This window comes from Idiotropiscis lumnitzeri, chromosome 7 (genome assembly GCF_059441095.1).
Source record: "Idiotropiscis lumnitzeri isolate Australia: NSW breed Sydney's pygmy pipehorse chromosome 7, RoL_Ilum_1.0, whole genome shotgun sequence".
In the NCBI taxonomy this organism is placed as follows: domain Eukaryota; kingdom Metazoa; phylum Chordata; class Actinopteri; order Syngnathiformes; family Syngnathidae; genus Idiotropiscis; species Idiotropiscis lumnitzeri.
The window spans coordinates 16,662,200-16,681,131 of NC_142397.1; the positions used below are offsets into that span (position 1 = coordinate 16,662,200).

Sequence of the window (18,932 nt, forward strand, 5' to 3'; positions counted from 1 at the left end):
CAATTAACTGAGAGGAAATCTCCACCGTTTCACTGGAAATGTGGAATTTTATCTTAGAGTGCAACATACTGTACGCAGGTATCTGATTAGCTACACTTGCACAATTCATTACAGGAATTGCCTCTCAATATCAACTTTTATAACATTATTTTTTCTGAAATCATCAGTAGAAGACAATTTGTGTTTATTTTTCATGTTGCCTGTAGGAGTCTTTGTTTATCTGGAATGACCACTGGGAAAAAAATGAGAAAAATCTAAAAAATAATAATAATAATAATAAAGAAAGAATAGAAAATATCATCCCTACACCTTAAAATGCGTCCCTCACATGCCGAAGGAAGAAAGCCTTTGCATAAGTAGGGATGAGGTTCCGCCTCCACATGCTCGTTCGTCCAATCACAAATGTTAATGCAGCAAAAAGCTAAAAGCTGGTCTAAATTGTGGCACAGGTGTTGTAAAGACGTTTTTGTGGATTTGATTGAGACGTGGGTTGACCGTGGACGTGTGTGGTGGATGTCATTCTTAAATATGATAAGAGTGTGCAATCCCGCTGGATTATAGTAGAAATCAATTAACTGAACGAATTATTATTATCAACATCTGAAATATATTTTTGGAATTGTCACACAAATCGATGCACTATCAGGGACAAGGTGATCTGCAAGTGCTCAGTCTAGTGACCAACTTTCCATCATTCGCTAGTGTAGATTTTGTTGCCGTTCCTTTTAAATGTACTTTACGAGCGCCAATCTCCTGAATGGACTTCAGCAAGTGCTTACGCTATGTAGCCTGTGCACATCTCCTGCACTGAATTTACAGGTAGTGAGCTGCTTCCACTAGATGGCAAACAAGTCTGATGTGTTCCCTCCCACAACGGCGCAAAGGCCCCTTCATACCTGCGCCTGTCTACCACAATCCCAAAAGAAGGAACACTCCAACCATGCACGCAGTCAAGGCTTGTTTATGCTTGCATGGGCAGTGACTACGAGGACATCGCTGCGGAAATGGCGTGCATTTTGCCTTTTTAGTCATGCGCAATCCAAATGGGCTGTTTTGAAAATGTGTTACATTTCCACTCCAAGTTGGAGGGTGTCGCAACGGCTGATGTAGGCAAGGACACCTCTGGGTGTAATTTCCTCTGCCTTTTCTGGCCAATTCCAGTCAGCGTTTTTATTTTACCGAACAAAAAGTGACAGCGACAATTATAAATTTGGTGCGTGCTAGAACAAGGGGACTGAGATGACTAGATTATCAGTTTATTTGTATTGCGAAATTGATCAAGAAGATGGCGGAAAAGGTGGTATGCGTGTGAGTAGGCTTCTTTACACACACACACACACGGAGCTACCAAGCTAGTTTGCTTCGCAGGAACAGCAGAAAGCTGTGTGGTGCAGCATGTGACATAACGGACCAATCACGAGAGAGAGAAACAATTCCTGACATGTGTGCCGCATGTGCTGCAGACATGTGGTAGACGTGCTGCGTCATGTGATGCACTGCGGCCGTTGTTGCCCGCGCGTACGTGGGAGTATAAAGAAGCCTTTAGACTGCTTTGCGCTAAACTTGCACAGCACACGGAAATAGGGCCCTTCTACATTTTGTGTCTGCTTTGGTCTCATATCATTACTTGAATAAATGTGCAAGACAGAAAATATATTTTAACCCCATTGCAACAAAATTAAAGTGTTTAGCAATCGCCATCCATTTTCTATTGTATTTGTCCTCATAAGGCTTTTTTCATACTGCACTTAGCATAGCATAATGCCCTGTCAACCAATTATCTCACTGGCAATTTATTTCTAGAACAGGCCCGCGGCTACTCGTGTGGCCCTTGAGGGCTCCATGTTAGTGACCCCTGAACTGGAGCCTATCCCAACTGACTTTGGACTGGCTGTCAGTCAATTACACGGCACAGAGAGACACAACCATCCACACTTAACACATATGGTGAATTTAGAGTCATTAATTAACCTGCAAGTGAAAGCTGTGAGTGAAACCTGTGAATAACCCATGAAACATCCAACCTCCCCGCAGGAAGGCCCAAGTCAAAATTTGAATCCAGAACCGCTACGTAGTCCTACTAAACACCAGGCTACCCTGCTGCACTGTTGAACGATCAATGTCATAAATGAGGTAAATGGAACAATCATCAGCAGACTTACGCTTGTGGTTGTTTTTGCGCTGGAAGGGGAGTGTGTGTCTCTCTGAGTCTTCCTCGCCCTCTTCGTCTGCCAGATGTGTGTGAGTGTAATGGTAACTCAGCCCTGGGCGGTTCTTGTAGCGCTTTCCGCATACTGGAATACAAAAAAGACACACAAGGAAAAACTGTATTGAGTCGAATTTTGGAACAAAAAAAAAAATCAAGCCTACCAGTAGCGCACTACTCACTGTCACAGACATAAGGCTTGTCTCTGTCTTCTATTGCAGGTGGCTCTTGTCGCTTTCTCATGCCGCCAACCCCATAGGCCTGATACATACACACCCACATATATACACACATGCACACAGGAAGATGAAAAGGACAAAACAGTTTCTCCGTAAAAACTTTCGCAAAGACACATTAAAAGAGCAGATCAACACACTCATCACTCCACGTGTCAACAGACAAGCACGTTTGCATTTTAATCATCTGCTCACAGTGCAAAGTTTCACTTCAAGCAGGAGGGGACTGATGACACCTAGCAGGGGACCAACAGCTCCAATTAACAAGCATGGTGTCTCTGTGAAAGTGTGTGTATGTGCATGTGATCGCATTCAAGATACAATGTTAAGACTTGATTATATTGCCACAGGATGCACAAAAAGAGAAAAGATGACAACTGAGAAGTCTAATCAAAGCTGGAAGAGAAAAACACAAAAGTGACTTTTGTTTTTTTGCAAGTTAGACACTTCTTTAGGCAACAAAACTTAAGTCGGAATTGTTCACAAGAATCGTTTGAATTGCCTGTCTTCACTTTAATTGAATCCGTTCAGGTTCACTGGTAAGACAGAGCTTAGCGATCGGACTTTAGCCAAGAGAGGTTTTACACACTGGATAGGTTGCCAGTCAGTTACAAGGCCCACATTGAGAAACATTCATTCATACTCAATCCTACAGGCAAATTTGCGTCTGCAATTAATCGAAGGTGCATGTTTTGGTAATGTGAGAGAAAACCAAAATGCCCAGGGAAATCCAACGCAAGCGCTGGAGAGAACATAAAACCTCCCTCCAGAAATTGTCCAAGTCGAGCTTCAAACACAATTCCTTTCCTCGACACTGCCGGTTAACCTGCTCGGGGTCACAGGCAACTGACTGGGTGACAGGTGAACTACACATTGGGCTGGTCACCAATTAATCACAGGACACATCCAGAGACTGACAACCATTCACAGATCACACTGGCACTGAGTGGAAATTCAACCCAGTGACCTGATTTTTCGTTCCAGTTTCCTGACAAAAGAAAAAGTCAACTGCACATTTTATATGACAAGAAATGTTCGGGATGCCCTACCCGTGCTTTGGTACGGTTCTTGCGCTTCGGAACATCTTCTTCCATCTCGTCCACGTCGAGCTCATGAGGGAAATCTCCGACAAGCAATTTCTGGAACGCAAATAGAGAGTGTTCACTAACTCAACACAAGAACATGCACTGGTGCTAAGCTGTCAAACGGTTGAGCCTAAGTCACAAACATAACGCTCAATGATGACATTCATCTTAATGGAAAGATTTTACCAAAACTTTTAAAATATTGAAGTACAGAAAACAACAGTATGTCATGCTGGCATTTGTTTGTGGCGCATTTTTCTACAACATCTTATATTGCTCGTGGATAAAACTCAAATTTTGCTGAGCCTACAAATTGCCAATGGATTGGATTGGATTTAATAAAAACAAATTTGTGCATTGCACTGTAATTAAGAAATATATATCAAATATGAGTAGCTTCGGATTTCATTTTGATCTCATTGTCAACTTGAAAAATATCTAAAGTTGGCCAACTTTTCGCTTATACAGAGACTAAAAAGTAACTCAACAGAGGGCAAAACTCTGCCAAACCCAGTGGGGTGCAAGGCACAGTGAATGCCCGGGGCGACAAGGCGATTTTAATGCTCCTGAAAAATAATTTGTCGACGGGTGGTGGTGAGGGATGGTGGTGGGGGGGGGAGGGGTTCTGTGTTTGGGGAAATTGGAGTTTTTCCCAGCCGCTCAATCGCAGCAAGATGCCCCTAAGCAGGCCAGTACATACATAACCGTCGACGACCATGACATTGCGGACGGAAATTTTTCTAACTTTATGCCCATCGATCACAGCAGTATAACACTTCAGCATGTCCCTTCTTCACCAAAAAACAATTTTCAATGGCGGAGTGAAGGGGGTTGCTGTGGATAGTATCCTTATACAATAGAATATAGACAAAGTTGAAGGAAAGAGATAAGGAAAATGAACATGCCTTACCTGACACTCACTCATTGGCTCTTCCTCTTTTGTTTCTACCTTCTTGTCCAGCGTGTCCCCGGCAAGCAGAGACTCCAACACGGGACCGTCTGGAATACCCCCCTCCTTCTTTAGGGACGCTTCATAGTCTAAGAAGGAGCCATTGCAATGAGACCGTATACGTTCCACAAAATATACAAACCAGAGTGAATTACAACATTGCTTTTTTAGCAATGTCGCTTCATATCTCCCTCAACAACCAAATTTCTAACATACTGTAGATTCTTATTGATTCCATTGTAATTCCTCCTTACCAATTTTGAACTCAATTGGCACAAGCCGTGGGTCCTCCAGGATGTTTAACCGCCGCTTCTTACGCCAGCACCGAGCGGGATATGTGTACAACTGACCTGGTGCATGACCTAAAGCTCAAAACACAAAAAAAAACAAAAACAAAAACAAACCACAGCTTAGTTGTGAGACAACAATGGCGTATACACAACTGTTATTGCACGCTCATTTAAAAGAGATTTTATGCATGCATTCTCTAAAGGATAAATGCACACTGTAAAAGAAGGCCGACGCAATTTATATTGCGTTACTGAACAAACTGTGACAAAAATACTTTTGAGATAAAGTAAACAGTCTGCCATCTCGTGCACACACACACACACACATAACATATATAGTGTAAGTATCTCTCTCAGGGGTAGTTTGTGCCGACGGCGTATCATCGCCACAGGGGTGTCTGTTTCTCTGCCAAAATACACTAATGTTGGAGAGAGTAAAGGAAGTGGAAAAGATGGGCCACAAGGTAGGGGGTAAGCAGGCAAAATGGAGGAAATGATACCAAAGAGGGGATGGGAGGACCCAAAGAATCAAACAGGATCCGAGAGGGAACAAAAAACAAAATAAGTGGGAGAAATAGTTTGAATGGCACATGTAGCAAGTTGTCACTGCGTGTGTATGAAACAACCAAAGTGCCACACACAGACACCCACCTGGTCCACGGTGGTTCTTCTCCATCCAGATGTAACAGTTGCTCTGGGCCACGCCTGTCTGGGAGTCCAGGAAGGGGAGACGCATGGAGCGCTCGGCACACAGACGGGCATTGTAGCTGCGACAGTGTTCAATGGCCTCCTTATAGAACTCTTCCCCAAGACTGGACCACAAGAAAGAGAAAAAGAAGAAATGTGTCACTCTAAACGGAGGGACACATCAAGCAGAAAAAAAGCTAAAATAATGAATGACAAGCCAGTGTACATTGCTCACTTTTACGTGTGTCTAAACTCGTGGAAGATCAAAACTACAGCCAAGGCGTTAAACATAAAATAGAGAATACATGCCTTTTCTGAAACTATATTTTCCCCTTATCGTTGGTGTGATAATTTAAATTTAAGTAAGGCAACTCCACTGGCTGCAGTAGATGTTCTCTGCTGGGGAAGCTGAGCAGGTTGTCACCACTGCAATTCACCTTCGTTGTTTTGGTTGAAATATACACGCACTGAACATGTTCTCCATTTTCACACAATCGTTGTCGTCCCATTTTGGAATTTCCCGTCCTCCAAATAATGTTTGAAATGGTTTCATTTAAAACACAGGTGTCAAACTCAAGGCGGGGGGGCCAGATCTGGCCCGTGACCTCATTTTACATGGGCTGCAGAATCATGTGCGTCAACTTTCTGTTTCTTCACCTTTAAGAACATTGAGATATGAGTTATTGCCATTTAGTTGTTACCAATCATCCCTTCTTAAAATAAATTGAAAAATTGTTGAACAAACAATTACTTACTGGCTTCTGATTTAAAAAATGGCTTTCAATCAATCAATTTGTTGTGTGTATGTGATAACAAAAGGTGTTTGTATATTTATATTGGTTTACAGTCATAACGGTCCTCTGAAGCATAACTACGATGTGGCCCGTCCACAAAAATTAGTTTGACACCTCTGATTTAAAAGGATCGCAATTGTTGTGGCTACCTGTGGAGTTGCGCAATCACATTAAAGTGCAGCAGAATTGGCAAAGACACACAACAGTTAAATTGGACACAATTTGTCACAATGAAGAACACTTTTACACTGTTATTTTTTTCATTCACTGATTTTGTCTGATTAACATTCAGTTGCTCTCTCTTACCTGTTCTTGATGACTGCACCTCCAGATTGCCTGTGGGGGAGAGAAGAAGAAGCCCAACAGATGCAGTATGAGTCATTTTTCCTCCCGACCCGTTTTCCCTCGCTCCATTCCACTGTTGGTTTGACTTTTCACTCCTTCCCCCAGTGTCTTGCGCCTTCGGCTTATTTATCTTCCCTATAAGTAAATCTTTATTTACTCTTACACTCTCTCGACATGATTTATTTTGCGTTCACCCCTCCTTCTTTGTCTTTTTACAGTTAATCACTTTTCTCTTGAGTCTTCTTGCTGAGCACAGGCGCCAAGGTCAATCTGTTCTCCACACAACAGAAACATGACACACATGCCAAGCCAAAATCTTGAGAACCAACTACAAATCAAAGTTGTTGAACTTATGCTCCAAAATTCGTGCAAAATTCAGCAGAGAGGTTATTAGGTACACCTGCCCGGTCTAATAAAAGCAATTGATTTATTAGTTATGCAAACATCAAAAACTGTTTCCTGTGACATATTGTGAATGAATGGTGCATTTGCCGAACAAGAACGCACCTTCAATGTGAAGTGACATTCTGACCAACAGGATGAAGAAAAAAAAAAAAAAAACATGACGGTCCACTATTTTCCCAACTTTTGACACAAAGAGAAATGCATTTCGTTTTTGAGCTGAATCAAAAATGGTATGTCCCGTCATCTTATATTGCCTTGTGATTTGTTTTTTTGATTTCGGCTTGTTTTATGCTGACTTATGTTGTCTTTTAATGAGAAGATTTTATGTGGCACTGCGAGTTAACTGGCTGTCAGCAGGACAAGAGGCGTGTGTCTTTGATTGTACCAAACAATTTTAAGTACACATTATTACTGAAACTAGAAATTACAATGGAGAAAGACAAGCATTAAGTAGTATTAGAAGACAAAAGAAACACCCAAACTTGCAATTTGCATAACTGTTGTTGTCTATTTCCATCTATTTAAAAAATTACTTGTGTGTGTGTGTGGTGCTTTTGTTTTTATAATTTCACATATAGCAAACTTGTGGCATTTTCCAAGTCAAAATTATGATTGGGAAGCATGATGAGCTTGGTGAGCATGTCTGGTTCAGGGTTCTGAGGTGCGGCTTTTGACTCTCAGCTTTGGTCTTCCTGTATGGAATTTAAACAGGTTTTCTCCGGGTACTGCGGCATTTCCCCACATTGTGTTAGAATCAAGACCACACCAAATGAGACCAGTACATCATCGATACTACAGAGTATCGAGACCGAGACAAGAACAACACTTCTGGAGGTCGAGACAGAGACAAGACTAACACTGATGAAAATCGCAACAAAAAAAAATGAACAAAATGACCAGTATCTTTTTTTTTTTCCAAAAAGAAATTCTGCCCAGCTGTTTTTGAAATGCATGGGGGCCTAGCACACCAGGCAACAGCAGCAATGCAGCGCAGCACTTGCATCCTACATTTCTCACTTATTGCAGTAGTACTGATTTGGTCTTGACAGGTCTTGATCACAAATCCAGAGTCTGCCCTTTCCAAGACCGAGAAAGACCGATGAAAAATGTCTTTGATTCCGAGACAACCCCAAGAGCCTTAAAAACCTATCTAGAGTCCATACCAATCTCGAGAACTACAACACTACTCCCACATTCCAAAAACATGCATGTTATGTCTGTTCTGTTGGAGACTCGATATTGTCAATATGAATGATTGTTTGTCTATATGTGCCCTGCCCATGCAGTCCAAAGTCAACTGGTATGGGCTCCAGCTCACCTGCAACAAGGACAAGTAAAAGGATAGATGGGAGACAGTAATTGTTCTCCTACTGCTGAATGTGTCATACAGAACATACAGTATGTCAAGTGAAGCTCCATCCATTTACAGCCAACAAAAGCACAGCAATAAACATGACGGGGCCGATTACGGTGCACAACGCAAGTCTACTGCAAATGGGTGGAGTTTTTTTTTCTTTTGTTATTTTCCTAGCTCAGGTAAAAGGGGGCCTGTGCGCCATTGTGGGAGGGAACGCGGCCGACTTGTTTGCTATCCAATGGAAGCGGTTCCCCTCATATGCTTTACAGTCATACTTGGCATACTACATTGCATGTAGATGCAGGAGATGAGCGAGTGCAAAGTACATTTAAAAGGAACTATATAAGAAGATTTTCACTTCGTGATATTGTAAAGTTGGCTGCTATGGATGGACACTTGGATTGTGCGTCCATGTGCGACAATATAAGCTCTCCACCCAATCTTGTGCCATGGCGTGGTTTCAAAAAGATGATGAAATTATAATAATTCATTCAATTACCTGATTTGTATAATAATTCAGAGTGACTGATTCACAGTGTTTTCAAATTTATGAATGAAATACAATGACATCCACCACACATTTTTAACAGTACTCAGAATTTGTCTGCCTGGGCCTTGATCAAATCCACCAAAATCGCATTGCGCTTCCTGCACCAAAACTTAGACCTACTTTTAGCTCATCTAAATTCTAGTCTACTTTCTATCGTTATCATGTGCCTGGGGGTGTGCGATAAAAAATGCCCTCGGTCTGCCAGAACACCCAAATGTGTGCCAATTTCCAATACACGGAAAACTTGACTTGTCCCCGGACGAAAATGAAGACGTGCTTGTTTTTATTCCAAGTGCACATGTGCACCAGTCTACTAAATTGGTGCCCAATATCTCAAATATTCTCAGATATCTCATCAGATTATAAAAAATGTGGTAAATATATAACAAAAAAGGAGTTTGTGGTAAAATGTTTTGAGAAGATGCATTTTTCTGAGAAAGCTAGGCACACATCCCTTGTGAAAATTATGTTATTCAAAATGTGTACAGATGCAACTGGCACATACAGCTGAGCAGATGCTGACAGTGTGAGGATAGCATCTTTAAAACCTACTGAAGTAATCCTGCAACCTCGCTGGCCAACACTGGGCATGTGACATTTAAAGGATGTGATCCGGGCAACAATATGTGGGCCAAACCACGCCCATGTTTGTTAATATGTCACTACAAATGAGCAGTTCACAGTCTATTGAAGAAAATACATCTTTACACAGCTGCTCTTGCTTGTGTGTACAGTTTAAAACATTTGAGCATTTTACAGCAGTGTGCCACACTTTTCAGAGCTAGTTTCACTATTTTAATGCTGTGCCAGTGATGGTCCCAACAGTTTCAAGCAAATATAAAGAACATGATAGAGGCCTGTTCAAACAAAACGATCAATTTAAGTCAAAATACTGAGGAAAATGATCCCCAGAGAGGGCCTTATACCTGTTATGAGTAATCCGCAACGATGACAGATTTTTTTGTGTGAAATTTGCCTTAAAAAAAAAAAAAAACACGAATCGGAGACTTGGCATTTAAAGCTTCACTGCTGACCAAAGTAAAATACCAGGGAGAAAGAGTGACTGAGTGGGGGGGGGACACGTTCAAAATGTAAAACAGGCCACCAAAGAGCTCCCCATCAACCACCTCCCTGAGCACACTCTCTCTTCAAATCCTGTACCCTCCATCCCATTTTCCCCTGCTGTCCATAGTGCTACTGAAATAAGTTCTTTGATAATACTGTAAGTTGACAGCTGGCGAAAATAGCTTCCATCAATTTAGGTACGCCCAGTTTTATAATATTGAGATAGGGAAGCTCTATGACTGTTTGGGAGATTGAAAACAAGAGAACCTAAAGACGCAGGAGCTGAGAGAGAAAAAGGCTTAAAGGAGATGGTTTGATTAAAACAAAGGATGGGTGGAATATAGACAGGCAATGGAGAAGGAGAAGAGTGACAGATGACCGACAAAAAGAAAGGATGGGAGCACGATGACCTGTGAAATGCTCATTTTTCAGCAAGGGCATCGCTCATAGGTACCACTTTTTCATCTCTAATCGTTAAAAAAGACTTGCAGAAATAATATGAAACCCATCTCTCAGGTGCAAATGGTCACGAGTGAAGCATATAGCAGCAGTCTTTCGGGGCCAGGTTGAAAAAAACCAAATTGCCGTAAATTGCTTTCAAATTATCAAATGTTGTTGTTGGGTTTTTTTTCTGCATGGGGAAAAAAGTCAAGAATACTTATTTGAATGTGCAGTGTATAATTTGCAATTCAATAAACATTTTAGGGACCAATACGCTGTTAAAGTAACGCCATGTTGCACTGGTGGTGCCTGACTACCTGAGTATATTGTATGTTGCTTATTAGCAGGGTAAAGGCGTGTAGCAACCCATCATAGGAACAAGAGCATGTTGTGTGTGTGGTGTTTCTTTTTAACAATTCATGTCTGATGATCAGTCAACAATTGTCCAAATCTCAATCAGAACAAAATAGAAGCATGGTCAGAAAAATGCAATGCATGCTAATAATACTGACAACCGTCTGGGCTAGTGTACATGACTTTAAATACCATAAATACTGCTGTTATTTTAGGGTCATTTTAATTTTATTGTTGCATATAATTGCTTGATTGATTTATTGAGTTTGTGGTCTGTCACAGGGTACATTTTGCTTTTCATCTATTTTCTGTCACCACTTTCCACACCTGTGCTAAGCTACGCAGTTTCTATTCACAGCAGTGGTGCTAAAGTGCAGCTTAATGCCACTATCACATTCATTCATACGACACTTAAATGTCTTTTTACTGTAGTTTAATTTCTATTTTCAGGATTAATTTGGCTAATCATTTGCAGAAACTCTTAAGTGCAATTAGAAATGGATTCAGCCTTGCAATAATTAACTGGCATTTTTCCCAATGTACACCAAACAAAAGTTGCAATGATGAAAAATGTCCACACAGACATGACATAAACGGCAAACACTCCGCTCTTCACCGTGCAAGGGCGCAAACAACACAAAGGACACCTATTCAATGTATCTCGTAGCCTCACATACAGCGAACCGTAAACCATTTACATACGCATCATTCTGTGCATCTGCAGATCCCAATATTCTACAATACTCATTTGGTTACATGTTATTGATCCTCTCACGTCGCTAGAAAAGTAAGCATACACCTCTTACTGTGATACAGTGGCATGCAAACTAACCTCATGATAATAACAATGAAATTATTCATACATATCAATTACAATGATCTAATATCTGAGTATCTATTTAAAATCCCTAGCTATTGTAACTCCTTACGTTGTGCAGGGGGTCAGTGAAGTGTATTCATTTTTGGACAGTCAGAACTAGTCACTCCACTCGGCTCCCCAGAGGAAGCTTTTGTCTCATTTTAAGGGTGAACTGTCATGTCCTGTCCTGTAGTCCAGCATTTCATCCTCCCTTTCTCTGTGTGACACTGCCAACTGTTATTTCCTGCTTACAGCAATTAACAACACTCATTAGATTGCAATAGAGGAACACAGAGCTCCCCCTAGCGGTGGAATCCAATCATTAGAGCTTCTCGCGAGAAATGTTTGGGAATCACCCAATTACCACATAGTAAAAATGAAAATAAAAATAGTGGAAGTGGACGTTGCGATGTACAGGAGAAGAAAACGGCAGATTGCAAGCTTTTAGCTGGTTTATCACGTGCTGGAGAGAGCTGTGTATATTGGCACAAGGAAGTATACGTTTTTTTTAAGCTTTCAAAACACGTGTGCCAATACAGTCAAGTCTACACACCTGGTCCGCACACCTGTTTCACTCACTGTCCATCTGTGCACTTGCTCGCATCCACATGCACCAAAAGTCCACTCATAGTGGCATTTCCTGACCTAAGGAGCTTTGTGCGAATGCGGTACTACTCGTGTGTGTGTGCACAGTCAAGAAGTAATATCAGGCGGCCTTCTGTACTGTTCATCCCTTCCCCCAACTCAGCCATTCAATGGCTGAACTCAACAGATTAAACTATGCAATATCACCAGTACCAATCCACCACCACCCCTCATCCCCACCACCCTCAATTCAATTTCTTTTCCACTGTCCTCCACTTTCTCGTTCACTGAAATAACTGCTCTTTCTCTCTCTTGCTCTCTCTCTCTCTCTCTCTCCCTCTTGCTCTCTCTCTCTCTCTCTCTTTCTCTCTCTCTCCCTCTAGCTCTCTCTCTCTCTTTCTCTCTCTCTCTCCCTCTTGCTCTCTCTCTCTCTCTTTCTTGCTCTCTCTCTCTCTTTCTCTCTATCTCTCCCTCTTGCTCTCTCTCTCTCTCTCTTTCTCTCTCTCTCTCCCTCTTGCTCTTTCTCTCTCTCTCTTTTGTCCATTAATATATACAACTCTTGCAGTATGTGAGATGATTTTCGGGTTTTAATGCAGCATATGGTGTCATACACAGAGGACATAGTGGGTTTTTTTCCAACGTGCATCTATGTACGTACGTTTGAGCATATTTTATCAAGACCACAGATTTAAGATTTTAATTAGTGTTGTGTATGAGGATGTCCATTCTCTCTCGTGGGTCACTCACATGTGTGTGTGATCTTATTGCTAAACAAAACCAAAAAGATCCTTTCCCTTTATGTGCACACTTGCGTGCGCCTCTTTTTCGAATCCACACGTGCATGAACAGTCACATTGCTGAGTATAAGTGTCTAGCCCTGTGCATGCATGCATATCTGGTCTTTGTGTGTGGGTGTATTCAGTGCATAGCTATAGCTGCAGTGTGTATTAGAGGCAGTGCATCAGGGTAAGGCAATCTGCCTCTGAGCAGCTCCTTCAGGTGAGATTTATTGCCACTGCACTTGGCCTCTTATAATGGCGATGGACTCCTTACCCCCGTATCTGGCCCTGTGTGCGCATGTGAGTTGTGCGGGTTGGTGATTTCTTAGTTTAACCCCCTCCCACCGTCTGAAAACACGCCACCATCACTAGGAACCCCTCCCCTGTCTGAATTCTTATTCAAGAGCTGCAGAGAGAAGCTGTGTTGATGTTGACTCCACCCTTGAGAACTCTTGAGAACAAGGTGCACCGGACCTACACAAACATAGGCGCTCATACATGACTGGATAGGTTTTAGTGATCTTTTTCATCTTCTGCAACCGCACTGCTTCAGTTCGGACGAATAGTTTGAACTACAAATTCCTGGATGGAAATCACTCAAGGTCCCAAAGCAGGGGAGCTGACTGACTGTCAGTTAGGTAGCACTGGAGAAATAGGTCAGAGAGCTAAAAATACTTATCTATGTCTCTCTCTTTCTCTCTATCCCTCTCTCACACGGTCTTTCTCAATCCTGTATTTAAAAAAAAAAAGTAAAGCAAAAATAAAATCCAAGTAACGAGAAGATGAAAGGAATAACTTGGGAGAAGAACTACCCTCAAAAAACATCAGACCTTAGGCTTGCTCCCTTATGAATAAAGGAGTAGGAGCAGGAGGGAGTGTGCGTGTGCGCACGTGTCTACAGATGAGCAAGTTACGGAATGATGGGGGAGACTGAAAGGGAAAATGAAGATGTAGAAATGGATGCTCAGACTGTGGTTCAGCCATCGCGCAGGCCTATTTGCACACTGTGGTTTATTCTGTGGAATTTATTATTCACTCATCTCAGCAAAGCAGGCAGCTCAGAAAATAAAAAGTAAAATCATCAGGAACCTCCAGAACTACTGACAACGGCACTCATGCAGCCACACAAAGGGTTGGAGGTGCTCTTTCAAATTTATAAAAAAAAATTATAAATAAATAAAATTTTGTGAATATTACTAATATTTGGCTTGAGCGATAATAAGGGTGCTCAAATGAGAAAATGAAAAAAAAAAAGGAAAAAAAGGAAAAGCCAGAGTTGAGAATGCCAACAGGTCCACCACAGAGAAACTGGGCTCAAAGAGAGCCTTGGAGATATCTATGGAAAAACATGCATTAAAAAAAAAATCCTGCAGCACTATAGACTGAACATGCAAGGAAGTTTGATGAGGTTTGGAGGGTGAAAACAGGAGAGCAACACAAATGTGGACTTGTCATGAAAAAGGAGGGATGCAGAAAAGGATGAAAGAGGGCCTGACTGTGGAAGCGGGTCAGCGGGGGTGATGGGAAGAGAGAGGAAGGGAGAGGGAAGCAGGAGAGAAACTGTAGGGAGAGAGAGCAAGAGAGATTATCTCTAATCCAAGAGAGAGAAAGCGGAGGGAATTTTTGGAAAGTCCCCAGTAGATTGGAGGAGTCGCTGCTCCTCTGCTGATTTGTCTTCACACACAAATGAATCCTCCACGATAGTTGAATGCACGCGCACACGCACACAACACAGCGGACACCAACTGGCGATGTTTTCCACAGGTTTTACATCAACTGAATTAATTAGCAGGTTTGAGGGCATTTCGGGACAAAGTTAAACCTGCCACAGACCAGACCTAGAAACCAAGATTGGTGCCAATTGATAAATTGTATAAGCCTGATGGACACTTTGTTCCTCACTAAAATGTGCAAAAGGGAACAAAATGCACGGATGGAGATCATTGTTTCAGCCAAGGAGACTAACTTTCTGATTGGACTCTTCCTTGTGTTATTCTAGCCAGTCTCATCAGTATCATAATGACATATTCCAGGTATATCAGACCATTAAATCCACTTGACATCACAAAGTGACCATACCAGAGAGGAGGGGGAAAGAACTCTCCGCCTTTCCAAATCACCTCCCTGTCTAGGTTTGGTTATTTTTTATTATATTATTTTGGGGAGAACACGCACAGGATTTCAAGAAAAACTGGGATACAATGACCGGCTATCAAGGCACCACACTATTGGCTTCCAGCTGCATGGCAAGTGCTCTTTAAACGCAAGCCTATACAGGAGAGTCATTCATGGATGCCTGCATCCATCAGACATATCCCATGCCAAATGGCACAACCTTTGCAAACGTGTTGAGCAAAACAACTCATATAAGGTAAAGGTTAATACGGGAGTTGTTTTGTCCTGCAATGTTTTCCCTCTTAAAGCAGCCCCGACAGAGAGATGCTCATCAGCCACCTTTTTGGCGGCATGCCTAAGCGGGTAGCAGGCGTCTGCATTCCGCTGCAGCCAGTCACGGCAAAACAAAAAGACACGGCATCGTCAAAAAAAAATGTTGCTACCTCAAAGGAACTTTAATCTCCTGGAACACGCCATTGTAGAATTAAACGGGCGCTGAATTGCAATATAAATGTAGGATGTGGTGTCGCAATTAGGCTCTGATTACTGACTTAATTATAATAAAATGAAATACCTCGACCAATATCCTACCAAAATACCGGGCACTCAAGGTAACGTAGCAGCCTGAAGCCGTGATGCTGTCAAGCTTCACGCTTCCTACCTGTTTCCTCTCTGTTCACACAGGTAGTGTGTAGCTATCTCAACTGTCTGCCTTCCTCCAGCCTGCCTCTGACCGTGATCTTGGCTGGCCACACTGGCAAGGGACATACCGGGTCACTCAAATCCAGCCCCGGCATTCCTGCATGCTCTTGCACTCATGCACGCTGCTCCTCGCTGGGAGGGAAATGAACACACCGCTTGCACCGAAACGCACAATCAACCCGTGGCGCAGACACAACGCAACTTTTCTGCATTTTATTGTCTTCTCTCGATTTGTGCCGTGTGCGCGGCATGCACAGAGGTGTTGGCAGGGATGCTGAGGGAGCGATGGTAAATGAAATCCCACTGACAACGTTCATCAACAGGATAAAGGCGAATGTGTGTTGTACTTACGATTTGAGGTGGTTCTGTACCGCTGTGGCCATTTTGGTGTAGTATGATAGAATGCAACGCTGCAGCGCCCGGTATTGTACATGTAATGTAGCAGCTATTTCAATTTCATTCATTCTCTGGGGCTGCGGCTGGAACGGGCAGCCAATGGGAGACGGGAGCGCATGCGATAGCGGAGGGGAAGTGTAGTTTTTTACGCATGTCAACATGAAACATGTCCAGGAGCAATGCACTACAAGTACCAGCTGGGGTAGCGAGTTCAAGGATGCCACGGTCCCGCCTTGGATATGAAAGGGCAAAACCACCCATCCCCAGCCGAATAATTGAACATATACACAGTTAATACCGAGGTGGCTTACTGGACTGGGTCACTCTTGTACATTGATGCCTTTCTGTGGCTCCTTACATTTTCTAAATTGGAATACATCTTAGTGGTAATTGATAGATTATTCATCAATTTCAACAAATAAATAATTAATTAATGGTATTGATATGCATGCATGTGAATGTTTCTGCCAAAATGAAGGTGCATTGTGTCCATATAACCTACTACTCCTATGAGGTCCTGCACCAAGCAGCTTTAATTATTCATTAATCAGGAGCAATGAGAGGAGGGCTATAATTGATTCTCTCAGACGATCATGATTGAGTTAGGCTGGGACCTTCTCAAACTATTGCCGTTTTTCTCAGTTGCTTTGGTACATTTCTCAGATGAGAACTGAGGTTCTCAAAATACTTCTTCCAACTTGTTCATGTCAAAAAAGCAGTTTGTAATTCCTGTGCATACGTTACAAATGCTTTGGCACATCCATGCAAATGATTGTCCAATTCTCCAGCATTATCAATCGCTTATGTAATTTTTATCAAAATGTATGACAATGGGTCTCTGTGCAATGTCTCATACCACACAACCGTGCTTCATAAGACTTTACATGCCAAATGATTGAACAAGTTTTTTCAATAGGATCTGAAAGCATATGCCGACAAATTTCTATTGTATATGTTTCACCTTTGGTGAATATTAGCTTTTTCTAACAAAAGGAAACGTGTGAAGCATTAGATCAACTAGTTTTCTTAACAGGTAAATTCAGAAAATGTTAAATCAAATCAATTTGAGTCACAAGTAAAGTAATTACACACAATACAAATAATAAAGCATGAAAAATAAAATATTGGTTTTATTTGACCAATTTTTATAAATATTTTCTGAAGTTAGATTCTGCCAAGCGACAAACCATTTTTTCTGGTGGAGAGCAAAAAATTCCAATTACCACTCAGATGCTTCCCAAAATGCAAAGAACGCATTGCCACACAGCGGTGAGGCATTTTGCCGAAAAACGCAAAAACAATGTCAGTTGAGCAGCTCACCGGACAATAAGCAATGCATTATAATGGCGACCAGCAGCTTGTGGTTCTTCTTGTGACGTAATTCCGGAAGAATATAGGTGATTGCTGAACAAAAGTATTTTCGTTGTTAGGGTGTTGCTATGGGTCGAACTATAAATCTAGGACGTTTGCATTAAAAAATATATAAATAATGTGAGTATTCTTAAAATAGATTTAGTACTCAAAAAACGGTGGGTCAAGCATACCTCACACTTGGTCTTTAAATAGCTCATAGCAAGTGAAGATAATTGTTGTGATCCGGATGAGAATTCATGGCCCAAAGTAAACGACTGTACTGTAATGCTTACAGTGTTGCATGTACACATTTCTACAATTTCACATTTCTACACCAAACCACCCCCCACCCCCACAGATTTTTCTCCATCACTTTGACAACTTTCTCACAATAGAATTAAGGGAACTTTGCAAAACAGAAAGGATGTTTCTCAAAACAAATAGCAAACCATCATGGTTTGTCTGTAAAAACAAGTTTTTCCTTTATTAAGATTTGTGTCACTGAACATGTCAGTACGATCAGAAAAATGAGTCATTGTGTCATTGTGTACAGATACAGATGATGTCTAATTAATTAGTCAGCTTGAAAATATAACTGTACAATCTGGAGGGATGTCCGGATGTAAACTGACATTTAAGATTGATGACAAATTCAGTAATCTAAAGTGAACCTTATACCTTTGTGAGAGATGTCCGAAGGCTTTTGAGAAATAAAATTACTTTTGCAGGAAAACCATGATGTTTTGTCGTTTGTGCAATTTTTTTTTTTAGAAATACTCTTACTGTTTTGCAAATACCAAACTGACCAAGAAAATCTGTAAAGTCTGTACCTTGTCAAGATGCTTCCTTTTTCCACTTGACATAGGAGAACATACATCCATTTAGGCTTTGGAAATGCACCAAACTGTTTCCCAGAAATCTAATCATTTGCCCTATATGAGGGAAAAGATTGTATCTTAAAGATCAGACATCAATAGAGATAGATAGATAGATAGATAGATAGATAGATAGATAGATAGATAGATAGATAGATAGATAGATAGATAGATAGATAGATAGATAGATAGATAGATAGATAGATAGATAGATAGATAGATAGATAGATAGATAGGCAGACTGTACTTTACTACTTTAACTAACTCGGGTTAATTGCAATAACCTATGGTTCAAATAACAGTGCAAATATGAACTACATGTTCAACAGGAGTTGGTGGAACACTTTCAGGACTGACGTAGAAGGAATCAGCTAGTTCTCAACATTAGCAAAACTAAGGAGCTTTTAAGAGGACAGACTCAGCCTGTTACCATCATGACGTAGGCCATTAAGATAGTGGAGCAGTGCTTGGGAGACGGTAACAATGAACTAAAATAGCAGCACC

The 18,932-nt window shown here is 41.5% G+C and overlaps 1 protein-coding gene across 3 annotated transcripts in view; it reads right to left on the reverse strand.

Annotated features, from left to right (window-relative positions):
* The window catches only part of dpf1 (double PHD fingers 1), a 38,514-nt gene extending 22,218 nt beyond the window's left edge, over positions 1 to 16,296 (reverse strand). For 2 of the 3 annotated variants that reach the window (XM_088300684.1, XM_088300685.1), the window contains exons 1-8: positions 16,156 to 16,296; positions 6,554 to 6,583; positions 5,418 to 5,578; positions 4,731 to 4,838; positions 4,438 to 4,565; positions 3,492 to 3,581; positions 2,389 to 2,467; positions 2,163 to 2,294 (exon numbers count right to left, since the gene is read on the reverse strand). In XM_088300684.1, the coding sequence (XP_088156810.1) occupies positions 2,163 to 2,294; positions 2,389 to 2,467; positions 3,492 to 3,581; positions 4,438 to 4,565; positions 4,731 to 4,838; positions 5,418 to 5,578; positions 6,554 to 6,583; positions 16,156 to 16,268 (841 nt within the window). In that variant the 5' untranslated portion in view covers positions 16,269 to 16,296. Of the gene's footprint in view, positions 1 to 2,162; positions 2,295 to 2,388; positions 2,468 to 3,491; positions 3,582 to 4,437; positions 4,566 to 4,730; positions 4,845 to 5,417; positions 5,579 to 6,553; positions 6,584 to 16,155 lie in introns of all 3 variants that reach the window. The other variant, XM_088300682.1, reaches the window with a different exon arrangement.
* Between the last annotated feature and the right edge of the window lie 2,636 nt (positions 16,297 to 18,932).